Genomic DNA, 15,915 nt, shown 5'->3' on the forward strand with positions numbered 1-15,915 from the left:
CCTCATTTGTAGAATGCAAGGTGAGAGCCAGGAGCCCTCTCAGGATTGCTATGGAGGATTAATGCCAGCGAGGTGCTCAGCATAGGCCTGGCTCAGCATAGGCCTGGCGTCCACTGAACTATTTCTAGCACTCATCTCTTTCTTTGCCTCTGTCTAGTGAGCCCAAACACTCTTTTACAGATAATGAAACTAAGGCTGGAATCCTGGCCTTACACTTTTGCCAGTGTAGAAGAGCAGGCACCCAGTGAGCCAGCAGAGTGTGTTTCTGGCAAAGGTGGTGTGGTGGTGGTGGACGCTTTCAGGGCCCACTGGAGGCTTTTCTTGCTGAGAGAGGCAGGAAATGTCCTCCCCCACTCTTATCGAGGCACCACTCAGTTACCTGTTCAGGCTTGTGCAGCCCAGAACAGGGTGGGGGCAGGTGGGGCTGGCAGGAGCAAAGGTCATCCCTCTGGTCCCCCAACCCCCCAGCACCCCGGCTGGCTTCTTTTCCCAGGAGCAGCGGGGAAGTAAAAAGCCTTGCTTTCAGCCAGGATCGGCCAGGCCAGAAAGTGGACTTTGGATTCCTTAGCAGGCTCAAATGGGGCCAGCCAGCTGAAGCCAATAGATGGGGGATGGGGGAATAAAAGGCATTTCAGGAAGTGCCCTCATCTTTTCTGAGGTCTAGGAAGGTAAAGGTTTTGCCAAAATTGACATAGCCAATTCATTGAGGCTCAGGGCCCTTGCCTTCTCAGCATTCCCTGGCTGCCTCCCCACCTCTATCCTTTCAAACACTCAACAGATGTGTTTGTTTATCAGACACACACTGGGTGACTGGCTCTGAGAGCACAAGAATGAATAGGTGAGGACCCTCTCAAGAGGTTTAAGAAGTATAGACTTGAGGGACTCACCCCAGGAGGCCATGAAGTGTGCCTAGGGTCTTTTTTATGTTTCAAATGACCCAATGCTGGCTGACCGAGGGGGCCTTGAGGTCTGGCCACTGCTTCACTTCTTCCTGATCTCTGTTCTCATACTCTTCCATTTACTTGGTTCTAACCACACTGGCCTTTGAGCTCATGGGTCATAGTCAGATCTTCGCTGCCTCAGAGTTTTTGCATATGCTGTTCCCCTTGCCTGGAACCTGGCCTACTTGCTTAGAGTTTGCCTCCAGGATTAAATGTCACCTCCTCAGAGATGCCTTCCCTGAATGCCCTATCAATAGTAGGTCTCTTCTATTATTTCATCTCAATCCATTGCCCCATAGCACCCACTACACTTTACATTTATACTTTTCACCTTTTTAAGTGTTTTCTCGCTAATCTGCAGGTTCCATAAAACGAGGTAAAAAAAAAACATTCCTGTGTTTCCTGCTGAGTTTTGTGTAAATCAAAAGCTAGCAAAGTTTGTTACAACTTGTGAGGCTTTAATCCTGACCTTATTTGTGGATCTCCCTTCTTTGTGCCTCAGTTTCCCTATCTGTAAAATGGGGAGAGGTCTACTGCCTCTTTGAAAGGGGCTGTAGAATTATGTCTTCAAAGTGATTGTTTTGGAGGTGGCACCAGAGAAATGCCTTGAAACGGCTAAAACAAATGTTTTACTTCCTCTTGGAGCACCTCTCCAGGTAAGCTTGAGTTCTACCTCAGCTCTTGTCCGGTGATAGGTAAGTATGCCCTCTGCTGGCCGGGGCAGGAGCTAAACCCTGGGAAGTGGGGAGAACCATGTGGCTCAGGGAGGTATTTCCGAGAGGAGTAAATGGAAGCGGGTAAACAGAAGAGTTTATATATATATGAACAGATTATTAGAGGCTAAAAGGTTATAATTTAGTTCTGTGCTTGGAATGCAAGGGCAGGACAATTTGCGGTGCGGTTGATGGTTCCGCCTCTTGGATTTCAGTTCACTTGGTATGTCCCAGAGCACTGATCAACAACTTCAGCGGGGCCTGGGCGAGGAGTGTCCTGGGAAATGTAGTTAGTAGGCGAGCTTCCCGCGCCGTAGCCTGGTGCCCTCAGAGGAAAGGGGACTCCATTTCCCGAGGTTCCTCGGATACGTGGGGGGCGGGTGCGGAGGGCCTCCGTGGCGTCGGGCCCCGGGCGAGCCGGGGGTGGGGGCTCCGAGGCTGAGGCTTTTCGGCCTTGGGGGAGCGTCCGTGGGGCCTGATCCGGGCCATGTCTGCGTGAAGACGCCGCTGCAGCCGTCCCCGACCCACCTCGGTCCCGGTCTGACCTACCCCGCCGCGCACCATGGGCTCCATCCTGAGCCGCCGCATCGCGGGCGTGGAGGACATCGACATTCAGGCGAACTCGGCCTATCGCTACCCTCCGAAGTCCGGTGAGCGGACGGCGAGGCGCGGGTTTGGCGGTAGGCGGGGCGGGCAAGGCGCGCCCACGCGGGGCCTTCAGCGCAGGGGCGGGGTGGGGGCTCTTCTGGGTCCCCAGCCCTTCCTGCTGTCTGCCAGCCCGCAGCTCCGCACCCCCTCGACCCCGGATCCCGGGGTTTGGCGAGCCCCGGGCTGACTGCCTCGTCCAGGCCGGGTGACCTTGGGTCAGTCACTTCACCCCTGAGTGCTTCGGGTCCCTGTTTGCACACTGGGGAGACCCGTGGGAAATTCCTAGGCCGTAGGGCAGGGATGAGGTTCTGGGCGCTACGCTGGGGAGGGCCTAGCACGGTGGCCGGCGCTTCGTTTATCCTTACAAAGTGGTTATTGTCATAAAGATCGACATCACACCATCGCCGGTTTTGGCTTTCTTTGGTGGCTGGATCTTCAGAAACTCTCCATCTCATATGGAGGACAGAGGCTTAGTTATTAGCTCTCTTGTGACCTGGCGCTTGTGCGGGGTGGAGGGAGTAGGATTGGGCCCTACGAGATGATTATACTCCATAGGGAAGAGGCTGGGAATCTTGCTGGAGAACAGGAGACGGGTTGGAGGGGACCTCTGGGTTCTTTGGTCCCTGGATCTTTTTTTTTTTTTTTTGGTGACGTGAGACTTGAGCCACCAGATAGGAAGTGACTTTCCTAAGGTCTCAGAGCTGGATGGAAGCACTTCTGGGACCAAGAGACCAACTCCCTGATGAGTTGTTTCTTCTCTATTCTGTTGTGTCTAATGAGTGTGGCCTGACCCAGGACTTTAGCTCCAGTTCCTCACCTGGTCCATCTCTTTATCTGGTTATTTGCCAAGGCAAGGAGAGAAGAAAGAGGACGGGGAGTCTGGACATCATGGAGACTTTCCTACTGGGTCTTCTGAAGCATCTCATCCAATGTGTTTTCTAGACCTCACAGTTGGCCTGTGGGCATCCACCGGGCAGGTTTCCTCTGAGTGTGGTTCAGGACCACCTGCTTCCACCAGTGGGGAAGCTTGTGAAACACGCAGTTCCCAGTCCCTTCCTCAGACCTACTGGGGGCTTAGGAACCTGCATTTAAATCCCATTCCCCAAGTGGGTCTGATGTTCACTCAAGTTTAAGAATTGCTCTGTCCTGACTTTGGAAGGTGAAAGAAGTGGTGTCTGGGGCTACTGGAAGTAAAGGGGGGTGGGGGTGGATTTAGGTCAGCCAAACCACAATGCAGTTAGAACTCAGCAGAAGGTACTGTTGCCTAGTCAGGCATGCCTGCTTGTGTCCTAAACACAATGGCAGGGCAGGGCGCCCCGGCCTGGTATAGGGATCCTCTGGAGGTTCTGTGAGCTGACTTCTCCAGATCTGATGGAGCAATCGTTTGAAGTCATTTTTTCCCATTGCTGATGTTCTTTCACCCTATCTTTAGCTGAGTGACCTTAGGCAAGTTGCTTAGCCCCCTGGGTCAGTTTTCTGTTCTGTAAAATGGGCTAATCCTTGGACAGTAAGGGACCTAAGAGGTCCTGGAAAAGTATTCGGCTCTATAAGGGAATCAGCTGACCATTTCAGCCCCTGATAGCACTTAGCAGTGGTATGGCGGAGGTATCAAAGTGTTCAATGTGGCACCTTGCATCATCTGGGACCAGAGCAAACTGGATGTCCCTTCACTTGCACCTTTGGACAAAACAAATACGAGGCATTTACAGCTCCATTTTGGGTTCTGGGTGGCAGGCCTTGCTAATCAGTTGGGACACTGTTTCCCTCTGAGCTTGGACTTGGTTTCAGAATCCACCAATGAGCACCCCAGTCAGCCATGACTAGTAGTTTGGGGCTGCACCCAGGTGAATGTCATGGGCCACCTTGGTGTTGCTGCCAGGGACAGCAGTGTTTTGGGGCTGTCCAGTCCGAAGGCTCTCCGTTTTGCTTTCTAGTCCCTTGCTTAGGGAGGGTCAGTCAGAGGCAGATGGGACCTTAGCAGTACAGGGGGATTTGAGATGATTTTAGTGGGTGTCTCTATTGGACCTTCCAGTTGTTTTTATGAGAAAGTTACTATCTTTTCAGGTCTCTGCTGATTTAGTTGATTATGTCGAGGAGAAAGAATCCTTGGATGCTAATATTTTTTATTTTTATCCTATTTTGTTTTTTTTAAAAGATTTTATTTGTTTATTTCCTGGGGAAAGGAGGGAGAAAGAGAAGGAGAGGAACAACCACCGGTTGCCTCTTATACACCCCCAACCGCTGACCTGGCCCACAACCTAAGCATGTGCCCTAACTGGGAATTGAACTGTCAACCTTTCAGTTTGTAGAACTCAGCTCAATCTGCTGAGCCACACCAGTCAGGGGTTATTTTATTTTTAATTGATTTTTAGAGAGAGAGAGGGAGATCAGTTTGTCGTTCCACTTATTTATGTGATCATTTATGTGATTCTTGTATGTACCTGACCAGGGATTGAACCCACAACCTTGGCATATCAAGATGTGGCTCTAACCAACTGAGCTACCTACCCGGGCAGGTGTTAATATTTTTAAACACCTCTTACACTGTCCAGTTTTTTACCCAGCTTTATTTACTTATTTATTTATTAAAGATTTTATTTATTTACTTCTACAGAGATGAAATGGAGGGAGAAAGAGAGGGAGAGAAACATCAGTGTGTGAGAAATACATTGATTAGTTGCCTCTCACAGGCCCCCAACCTAGGCATGTGCCCTGACCCGGAACTCAGGAGGTGGCGCTCAGTCCACTGAGCCACACCAGCGAGGGCCTCCCAAGCTTTAAGATATGATTAGCATATAACATTGTGCTGTTTAAGGTATGGAGTGTGATGCTTTGCAATATGTATATATTGGGAAGTGATTACCACGTGTTAACACCATCACCTCAGTTACTTTGTGTGTGTATGGTGAGAACTTTTAAGATCTCCTGTCTAATTGTCTTTCTTTCTGGGACTTTCAAAGTACATTCCAACAACAGTACTTTGCTTAAATTTGGTAATATTTACTTGTTTTCATTGTATTTATCTTGCTTTTAACAACTTTATTGAGGTATAATTAGAACTCATCTGCTGTGAACATACGATTAGGTGACTTCAAGTGAATTTATGGAACTGCAATTCCATAAACCGCAGTCAGGTTTAGACATTTACATCGTTCCCCGGAGTTTCTTCGTCCCTCTGCGGTCAGTCCCTATTCCCACCCTGTCACTGATCTGCTTTCTGTCTTTAAAATTTTCCCTTTTTAGACATTAGACATGAAGGGAATCATACAACATGTAGTCTTTTTGTGTCTGGCTTCATCCATGTTGTAGCATGCGTGTACTTTATTATAGAGCATATTTTATGCGTGTACTTTATTACAATATATTTTATCTACTCACTGGTTAATGAACTTCTGGGTTGTTTCTCCACTTCGACTATTAATGAGTAGTGCAGCTGTGAACGTTTGTGAACAGTCATGTGGCCCTGTTCATTTCTCTTGGGCGGATACCTAGGAGTGGAACTGCTGGGTCGTAGGGTCACTCGATGTTTAACCTTCTGAGGAACTGCCAGAGTTTTCCATAGTATTTGCTCCATTTTACATTTATTCCCACCAGCCCTGTGTGAGGGTTACAACTTCTCCATGTCCTTGTCAGCACCTGTTGTTGTCTGTCTTTTTAGTTATAGCCATCCTAGTGGGTGTGCTGTGATATCTCATTGTGGTTTTGATTTGCATTTCCCTGATGGCTGATGTTAGGCATATTTCCATGTGCTTAATGGCCATTTGTATAGCGTGTGTGTGTGTGTAAAATGTGTTTTAGTTTTTTTTCTTCAGTTTAAAAAAATTGGATTGTCTTATTGAGTTGCAAGAGTTTTTTATTCTAGATATGATGGTACATTTCCTTTATCAGCTCTGTGATTTGCAAATATTTTTCCCCAGTCTGTGGCTTGTCTTTTTATTTTCATAGTGGTGTCTTTTGAGGAGCAAAAGTTTTAAATCTTGGGGAAGTTCAATTTTTTTTCTATCATGCAAATGAAACATTTATTAACACTTAGAACAGGTTTAGCTGTTACTGAAACTGGTAATTTCTAAACTTAAATTGGGACAAATGGCTAGAATGTGGGGTAGTGGCCATCACTGGGCACTGAATGCAAAACTGAAGAATTAACAGCCACCCAGTAGACGGAGGACCAGGTGCAAGGTGGACTTTTTCTGGATGTTGTAGTTGGAAAGAGTGCGGCCATCTTCCAGCTGTATGTCTGCTGGTGGGGGCAGGGGGTGAGGGTGGAGAAAGATAGGGAGGTGCCTTCCTTATCCTGGGTCTTGGCCTTCACATTCTTGATGGTGTCACTGGGCTCCACCTCCAGGGAGATGGTCTTGCTGGTCAGGGTCTTCATAGAGATTTGCATTTTGACCTGATAGTGATTGTGAAAAATCCATTCATATTGAGTCACTTCAGTGACAGCACACTACCGCTTAACAATGCCAGCCACTTTTTGAATTACAATTTTTAAATTAAACAAGAAAATTTGTTTTACTTTTAGAGAGGGGAAGGGAGGAAGAAAGAGAGGGAGAGAAACATCAATGTGTGGTTTCCTCTAGAGCGCCCCTTACTAGGGACCTGGCCCACAACCCTGGCATGTGACCTGACTTGGAATTGAACTGGTGACTTTTTGGTTCACAGGTGGGCACTCAGTCCACTGAGCTACAGCAGACAGAGTGATTTTTAAAAATTTTTTAATGGTTAATGTTTTGGGAGTAATACCTAAGAGATCTTTGCCCAGCCCAAGGTCACAGAGATCTCACTTTTTTTTCCTCTAGAAATTCAGTAGTTTCAGTTCATACATTTAGGTTGCTGATCCATTTGGAGTTAATTTTTTTCATGTGTGATTGAGGTGAAGATGTATGATAATTTATTTGCATATGGATATTCAATTATTTCAACATTTTTTTTTGTTGAAAAGGCAATTCTTTTCCCATCAGATTGCCTTTGCACTTTTGTCAAGAATCAGTTGACCATAAAAGTGAGAGTTTATTTTTGCACTTCTTTGCCCCATCATATAGCCAGCCAGTTCCCAGCCAAGGTTCAAAGCAGTTGTTAGGACACCGCATTCAAGCACTGAAAGAGAAGGTTGTGTCCTCCACGTGGCGAGAGCCTGGAGCGCAGTAGGTACACACATGCAGTGCCTCATTGTGGGTGGCTGCTGCCACAGCTGCTCCTTCTACTGCTGTTGTTACTGTTAATTGTGTCTCAGAGCACACCTGCTGCTCTGTCCTGGTGTCATGTTGGGAAGGTAACCCCAGAGAAATGTCAGGAGGAGGGCTGATCAGCCCCGTGACCCACCAGCCCAGGGTGGGGGGCTCTGCCCCAGATCCAAACCTTATCTATGTGATCAGGTATGTGCACTTGCAGAGCGTTTCACCTCCATTATCTTATTGGAGCTTTGCCATGTCCTTGTGACACCAGACGTTTGTCGTCTTTGGCAGAACTAGAAATCAGATTGAGCCCTTTGTCGCACAGCACCTGGGCGTGGTGCACAATAGGCATTAAAGAAATGCTTGTGCACATTTTTTATTGCAGAAAGCAACCCCCATCTCCTTAGTGTGCAAGCTAATCAGACAGGGCTGTGTGTTAGCCCACAGGGTGTCAGGTGGGGGCCGAAGATGTCTGGGTCTGCCACCAGTTGAGGGGGGTGCCCAAGGTGGACGTGAGGAGACTTGTGTGTGCTTCTGTGTTGAGGGCAGTCTGGGAACGTCTGTTTGACCACGCTCCCTGTTGGTGTTGGATTACTCTTTCCAGAGCAGAGCCTTGCAACTCTGATTTATTTGGTCCTGAAGGAAAGAACCAAGGCAGGTGTTCTAGGTGTGGGAGGATGCTCTGTGTCTTTTGTCCCAGGGTGTTCTGGTTCCATGAGCCATCGCTATCCAGAGGGAGTGGACTCGTGCTCTGAGACCAGTGCAATGGTGGTGGGGGAGGGGTGGGAAGAGGGGCTCCACTCGCACACAATTTGCACATGGTGCAGGGCGGGGGGCCGGTTACCTCCCTGCTCAGAGACTTGCACCAGCATTGCTGCCATCAGGACGTTTCGCCTTCCCCAACCAAGTGCTACCTGTGCTGTTCACATAAGAACGAGTTCTGTGCCTCTGCTTGTATCGCCTTGGTTTTGAGTTTGTTGCTGTAGAGCTACATAAATAAGCTGTATTCCACAAGCTTCAGTTGGTATATTTCAGGTAAAAACAGCAAAACAGCAGCAACAAAAAACTTCTATGTTGGCCAAGGGGGATAGGCATCTTAGAACCTAATTTCCTGAAGCAGCAGCAGAGGGCGGCTTGGCTTTAGAAGCCTGCTATTGGCACCTGGGCCCTGTGGCCCCCTGGGCTGAGATTTGTCAGGTCTCTATGTTGGAGTGTTGCCCATTCTCAGAGTTTTGAGGAGACCCCAGAGCCCTGTGTGTTTGTCTCTCAGGTCCCTTATACTATTCAGGTCCATGCACGTGTCAGGGGACCTTTCATAGTTTCTCTGGGAATAGTTGAGAAATTGTCACTTCTGACTCAAATGACATGGCCGTATGTCAGCTCCTGCCAGCTTTGCCCTTCTGGGCTTTGTTGAACTTTCATGTCACGCCTGCCATGTTTCATGCTGACCGATAAAACCTTTCTTGGCCCTTTGAAATTGGGCTCTGCAAAGGCCCTCACAGCTTGGCAGTTGAAGAAAGCCTGAGTTAAGTTGGGTTGGTCTGGCCAGGGGGCCAAGGGGCTTTTTATCCCATGCCACAAGAGTGGCTGCTGCCATTCCATAGTCTGCTGTGGTGCTGAGAGCCTGGCTGCCTAGGATTAAAGGGGTGCATGTGTGTCTTTTCTTCCTCATAGTTGGAGTGGCCTTTTACTGTTTTCACAACACACCCTCCCACAGGCATGGCTGTGTATAGTGTGAAGAACGCTGGATTCCAAGTTCGGGGCCATTAGCTTGCTCTGGGGCCCTAATCTCACCAGGTTAACCTCTGGTTCCCCAGACCTCTTTCAGTCTCAACTCTGCAAGTGCACGTGGGCTAGCAGAGTGGGACCTGGCTTGGAAGTTTCCTGGAGAATGTCCTGCACTTCCTGGTTGACTCTAGCAGGTGGTGACCACTGCCACTTCCTTCACCTCCCAAATGCAAAGCTGCCCAAGCCAGACATACGAATGGGACCATGTTCCATTTGGCATTTCCTGTGCGTGTTTCTCTTGAGCATGTGCAGTCATCCGGCCTCGCATTTCTGTGTTGTCCTGTAAAATGAAGGGTAGGTGGTGTCATATACACTACTCCTGCAGCACCTGGCTCAGGGACTTAATAACTAACTGTTGAATTGTTCACTTCTACCAACTGTTCCTGGGTCTGCCCAGCTCCTTGGAGCTGGGAGGAACCAGGCTCAGCCCCAGCTTGTGACACCAGGACAGACTCCGGGAAGGAGTGAGGCCCAGTACCTCTGCTGTTTGCAGAAAAGGCAACACTGTGGACCAGCCTGGGAGAGGAGCCACTTGCTGTCTCACAAGAAATCTGTGGGCTCGCGTTCTCACAGAGCTAGGAGGATGCAAGAGCCTAGAAGAATGGCTCTGACATTGGAACATCTGTCCACCTGTGTCTTTTTTTTAATAATGTGTTTTATTGGTTATGCCATTACAGTTGTCCCATTTCCCTCCCTTCATTCCCCTCCACTGTGCACACCCCTCCTGCCCACATCTCTCCCTTCAGTTCATGTCCACGTGTCACAAGTTCTTTAGCTTCTACATTTCCCATACTATTCTTGCCCTCCTTCCTGTCTGTTTTCTACCTATCGTCCATGCTACTTATTTTCTGTACCTTCTCCCCCCTTCTCCCACTCCTCTGTTGCTAACCCTCCATGTGATCTCCATTTCTGTGGCTCCACTCCTGATCTAGCTGTCCTCTTGGTTTGCTTCTGTTTTAGGTGTGGTGGTTAATACCTGTGAGTTTGCTGTCCTTTCACTCTTCATATTTTTTATCTTCTTTTTCTTAGATAAGTCCCTTTAACATTTCATATAATAAGGGCTTGGTGATGATGAACTCCTTGAACTTGACCTTATCTGAGAAGCACTTTATCTGCCCTTCCATTCTAAGTGAAAGCTTTGCTGGATAGAGCAACCTTGGATGTAGGTCCTTGCCTTTCATGGCTTGGAATACTTCTTTCCAGTGCCTTCTTGCCTATAAGGTCTCTTTTGAGAAATCAGCTGACAGTCTGTGGGAACTCCTTTGTAGGTGACTGTCCCCTTATCTCTTGCTGCTTCTAGGATTCTGTCCTTCATTTTAATCTTGGCTAATGTAGTTATGATGTGCTTTGGTGTGTTTTTTCTTGGGTCCAACTTCTTTGGGACTCTCTGAGCTTCCTGGACTTCTTGGAAGTCTATTTCCTTTGCCAGATTGGGGAAGTTCTCCTGTATTATTTGTTCAAATAAGTTTTCCACTTGTTGCCATTCCCCTTCCCCTTCTGGTACCCCTACAATTTGGATGTTGGAATGTTTAAAGATGTCCTGGAGGTTCTTAAGCCTCTCCTCATTTTTTTGAATTCTTATAACTTCACTTTTTTCTGTTTGGTCATTTCTTTCTTCCTTCTGGTCCACTCCATTGATTTGAGTTTCAGTTTTCTTCCCATCACTGTTGGTTCCCTGTGCATTTTCCTTCATTTCCCTTAGCGTAGCCTTCATTTTTCATCTAATTTGTGACCAAAATTAACCAGTTCTGTGAGCATCCTGATCACCATTGTTTTGAACTGTGCATGTGATAAGTTGGCTATCTCTTGGTCACTTAAAAGTATTCACTCTGGGGCTTTGATTTGTTCTTCTGTTTGAGGCATAATGTTTTGGTCTGTTCACACCTGTTGAGGGGAAGAGCCTTAGGTGTTCACCAGGGCGGGACAACTCAGTCTCTGGGTTGTGATGCTGTATGTGGGGGGCGGGGTCAGAGAGGGAACAGTGGCACGTGCTCGGCTCTCTCCTGGATTTCAGTCCCCTCTGCCGTTTCCCACAAACAAATTGGGCCCTTCTGGTGCTGGTTCCCGGGTGGGTAGGCTTGTGTATGTCCTAGGATCCTGTGGATCTCCCCAACGAACTCCCCTGTGAGGCTAGGAGTCTCTTGACACCTTTTCAATTGGAGCTTTTAGGCTTTATTTCCCAGCACTGGAGCCCTGGGTTGTGCAGTGAGTCTTTCTGCCTGTTTTTGCCTAGTGTATCTGTGTGCAAATGTGTGACCGTGGTCAGCCAACGGCCTCGTGCACCTCACTGGGTCTGCTCGTTTCCTCCCTGTGCTCAGGGACTGCTAGCCCCACGCCGCCTGTGCTCCCCCACCGCCTTTTCTTGCTGCGACCCTCTCCACTGGCTACATACTCCACCCCTCTTACTGGGTCTGGTTGAATGGTTGTCAGACTTCTGTACAGTTCAATTTTCTGTCCTGGGTGTGTTTTTGTTTCTCCACCTGTGTCTTAAAGGAGGTCTAAGGCCCAATAGAAAGAACACCATTTTCCCAGGTCTTTCATGCTATTAACTTGGGCCCTTCCCCTTGCCTGGGCACTTCTGGGTCACCCTCCTGAGGTGGGCAGACCACCATGCTGGCTCCCTCCAGTCCATCCTGAAATCCTCTTCTCTTTCCTGCAGCTTTCTGCTCTCTAGTTCTGCTCCAGGGAACTCATGGTCACTGATGTCAATGAGTGATCATACTTCCCGGGGAGATTTTAGTGGGAATGGAAAGAAGGACTTTTAATAAGTTCAGTGTTTAAAAAAGTGAGTGTGTATGATTCACATAATATAGCTAAATTCAGTGTGACACACACATAGAAAATGTACAAATCGTAAGCATACATGTGTTGAAGAAGTAGAACAGTAGCAGCCCCCAAAGTACCCTGGTGCCCTTTCGCAACCTCTTCCTCCCTGGGAAATCTCCTGACCTCACTGGAGGTGGAGGTGAGTTTTACCTGTTTTAGAACTTAGTATAAACAGAAGTAGACACTTTTTCCCTCCACATTTGATGATGAAAGGCCTTGGCTTACGTTTCATGGGGAAGTCGCTGGTTTCTTTCCTCCCTCGTCTTCCAGGTGATGCGCCTGCGTGTTCACCCATTCTCAGGGAGGGGTGTTGGGGAATTCCTGGTTTGGGCTCTTGTGAGAGATGCTGCTGTGGACCCTCTTGTGACTGGCTTTGGTGCCCATGAGTCTGATTTCCTTGGGTCTGTCTTTTTTTCTCTTTGGGTCCATTTCGCCCCCTTCCTGCCCCAAGTTTGTTAATTGTGGGAAAATACACATGACATAGCAATTACAATCTTAACCATTTCTAAGCACACAGCCTGGTGGTATCACCTACATTTACATTGTTGTGCAGCCATCATCACCTTCGTCCCCGTGACTCATTTCACCTTGTGAAACTGAGGCTCTGTCCCCATTAAACACTAACTCCTCATTTCCCTCTTCCCAGCCCCTGGCAGCCACCACTGTCTTTTCTGACTGTGATTTTGACTGCTCTGAGTTAGTTATTAGCTGCTCGCCTCTTTGAGTCCATTTTCATACCTGGGAGTGGGCACTGGGGCCCTCTGGTGCCTGTGTGTGGAATCAGCAGGTTTTGCAGTTCTGTGGAGTGATTGAACCAATGCGCACCCCCTTGGCTGGGCATCTGCGTTCTGTTGGCTCTGCAGTCTCATCACACTGGTTAGTATCAGGAGTGTGTTTATTTGTTTATTTGCTTTTTTAATTTTAGCCAAGGATATCTCATTGTAGTTGTAATTTACTTTCTCCTGATGACCAAGGAGGTTTGGTGCTTCATGTTTGTAAATTGCCATTCATCTCTCTTCCTCTTTTTGGGAAGGACCTGGTGAAATCTTTGCCTACTTTTTATGTTGGATTGGCTCTTTTATTTCTCCCTGATTTGAAGGAGTTCTTTCTTACGTGCTTTTTATTACATTTTGAATTATTTGGGAATTGTCGGTTGCTATGGTGTTTATGGAAATTAGCTTAAGCAGGAAATGGAATGCATTGGAAGGGTGGGGGTAGGTGTCCTTTGGAACCCAAGGGTGGATTGGATAATCAAGAAGTGGAGATGTCAAACCAAAGAGCCCCTTCCGCTCTGGCCTCAGCATCATGTCTGTGACCGTGTAAAGTCTGCTGCCACCTACCTGGGGCCTCGAGAACCAAATCCTGTGCTCCCTGGGTGTAGTCCCACAGCCCAGTTCCACAGGGGAGAGGGTTTGGTTGTTGGTCCAGCACAGCCAGGTGTGCACCTTGGCCAGCCATCTGTGTCTGGGCGGAGAGAGCCTTGGCTCTGGTAGCTGGGGCCCACCGCTTTGGGCGGTGGAGGCTATTTCCCGAAAATGGGTATAAGCTGGGAGGATCGCTTCTCGCCCCCCAAAAAGGGCTAGAACAAATTATGGGAACTCAGAGAACCAGAATCTTTGCTTGGTGTGCCTTCCTTGCTGGGGGCTGAGAGGTTTTGAAATCGTTAGCCTGTGCTAAGTAGGCTTTCACACTGGAGAGGGGCTGGGAAGCAGATGCTTTTCACATGGCTTTTCCCTCTGTGCAGGGCTCCCTTTATCCTCAGGGCATCCCGAGCTGTCTTCCTACTTTCCGTCTGCAGCCAGTGTACTTCACTGGGGCCTCCTGTGTTATAGATGGGGACACAGACACAGGTTATGGGCACCCAGTCACTGGCCCGAGTGTGACAGACAGAGATGTGCTGTTGTGTGCGTATGTGTGACATCCGTGAGCAGGAGATTAGAGGTGGGTGTCACCCCCTTGGAGTCATCTCTTTTCTCTGTTTGGTAACAAGCTCACAGGCTGTGGGGCTGTTGGCCTCCCACATGGCAGGGGGTATTCTTGAGAGCCTAAAGATGCTTTCCTGAAATTTGTACTCTCTGGGGACTGTGATGTTCTGATGTCATGGTGGTCATGCCCGGCTGGGGCGTAGTGGCAGCCAATTTCATGGATTTCAGGAAGCTGGATCCGGAAAACATCTGCTGTGTTGCAGAATGAGAAAATTGTCAGCCAGTGGAATCAGTGAGCTATTCCTAGCCTTCACAGACGCCGTCATGCCTCTCCTGCTCCCCTTCCACTGGAGAGGGAATGATGACTGGGGCAGCTGAGTGAAATCCATGCCAGTGTCCCGGGTTTCAGGGCCAGCTGTGTTTCTTAGGAGGGGGCAATGGAATTTGTCATTGTTAATGTCATGGTTTATCTTGCAGGGATACTTGTGGTATAAAATAAAAGATATGTATTTGGTCTTCATCCATTTTTGGCACAGAGCTTCTAAAATCCTTGAAGTTCCCTAAATGATGAATGGTAAAAGTGAAACAGGTGTTTTTGATGTTTATAACCCTTTTCCCTCACATCTGAGTTCATGTCAGTGAGACAGTTTTTGGAAAGTACCTGAGAATTGGGGCTGGTTGCCAGGGAAGCCAACTGCGTGTGAGGGCTGGAGGCTGAGGTGATCACCAAAGGCCAGTGATTTAATCACTCATGCCTATGTAATGAGTTTCCGTAAAAATCCAAAAGGGAAAGGTTTGGAGAGCTCCGGGTTGGTGCGCACACTGAGATGCGTGAGGGTGGCACACGAGAGGGAGCACGGAAGCTCGCATCCCGTCCTCATAGCTCTCCCCGTGCGTCTCGTTCAGCTGCTCCTGGGTTGTGTCCTTTTTGTAATAAACTGATAACTTGGAGGTAAACTGACTTCCTGAGTTCTGTGAGTCCCTCTCTCTCGCACATTATTGAACCCAAGGGGGTAGGCATGAGAACCTCTGATCTTCAGATGCTTGGTCAGAAGCAAAGGCAACAGCCTGGGCTTGTGATTGGCATCTGAAGGGGGAGGGGCAGTCGTGTGGGACTTAACCTGTGGGATCTGACACTGTTGCGGCTATATAGTGGCATACTACATAGTGGCATAGTGGCATACAGCTAAATGTGTAGGCCGCCCAGTCAGCGTCTGCCGAGAATTTGACATTTACTTGCTGGCACGTTTGCATAGTTGAGAATATGGGCTCTTGGGTCAACATGGGTTTTCAGTGAGGATGCCACCTATCACTGGTGTGTGGCTTGAGTTAGTTGCTTTACCTCTCTGCCTGTTTCTTAGGAGGGACAAGGAGAGAGAGAGAAGCATTGATGTGTGAGAGAAACATTGATCAGTTGCCTCTTGCATGTCCCCAGCCAGGGACCTGGCCCACAACCCAGGCATGTGCTTTGACTGGGAATCAAACTGGTGGCCTTTTGGCTGGGTGATGCTCAACACCCTGAGCCACACCAGTCAGGGCTGATCCACCTTTTATTTGTTGAGTTTTTATTGAGCTTCTGCTGTGTGCAGGCCATGGTGGTGGCCACTGGGGATATGAAGCAGTGAACAAATGAATGATCCCTGGTCTTGGAAGGGGGAGGACAGAGTGTGGACCAAGCAACAAATAAGGAGAAACAGCATATGCTGGCAAAATGCAGATGGCCTGTAAGGAGATTACGGGAGGCCTCTGCTTGGAGTTGAAATGTGGGAACAGGCTGCTGGGCCAGAGGGACTGAGGTGGGCAGTGCAGAGCAGAATCACTAGTTTGCGGAGTTGTGAGTGGGGGCCTGGCCCTTCGGTTGAGGCGTGGTCACGTTTGCTGTTGGGAATTGCTTTAGTGT

General features: G+C 48.5%; 1 protein-coding gene across 5 annotated transcripts in view; it reads left to right on the forward strand.

Moving 5' to 3' along the window:
* The first annotated feature begins 1,493 nt into the window (after window positions 1-1,493).
* Window positions 1,494-15,915, forward strand: part of MGRN1 (mahogunin ring finger 1) — a 50,386-nt gene continuing 35,964 nt past the window's right edge. The window contains exon 1 of one of the 5 annotated variants that reach the window (XM_037029832.1): window positions 1,494-2,334. In XM_037029832.1, coding sequence (XP_036885727.1) covers window positions 2,217-2,334 — 118 coding nt within the window. In that variant the 5' untranslated portion in view covers window positions 1,494-2,216. The remainder of the gene's footprint in view (window positions 2,335-15,915) is intronic. The other 4 variants (XM_037029830.1, XM_037029829.1, XM_037029833.1 and 1 more) reach the window with 4 other exon arrangements.

The sequence above is a fragment of the Sturnira hondurensis genome, unplaced genomic scaffold (genome assembly GCF_014824575.4).
Source record: "Sturnira hondurensis isolate 20B ecotype Veracruz unplaced genomic scaffold, ASM1482457v3 Scaffold0020579, whole genome shotgun sequence".
Classification (NCBI taxonomy): domain Eukaryota; kingdom Metazoa; phylum Chordata; class Mammalia; order Chiroptera; family Phyllostomidae; genus Sturnira; species Sturnira hondurensis.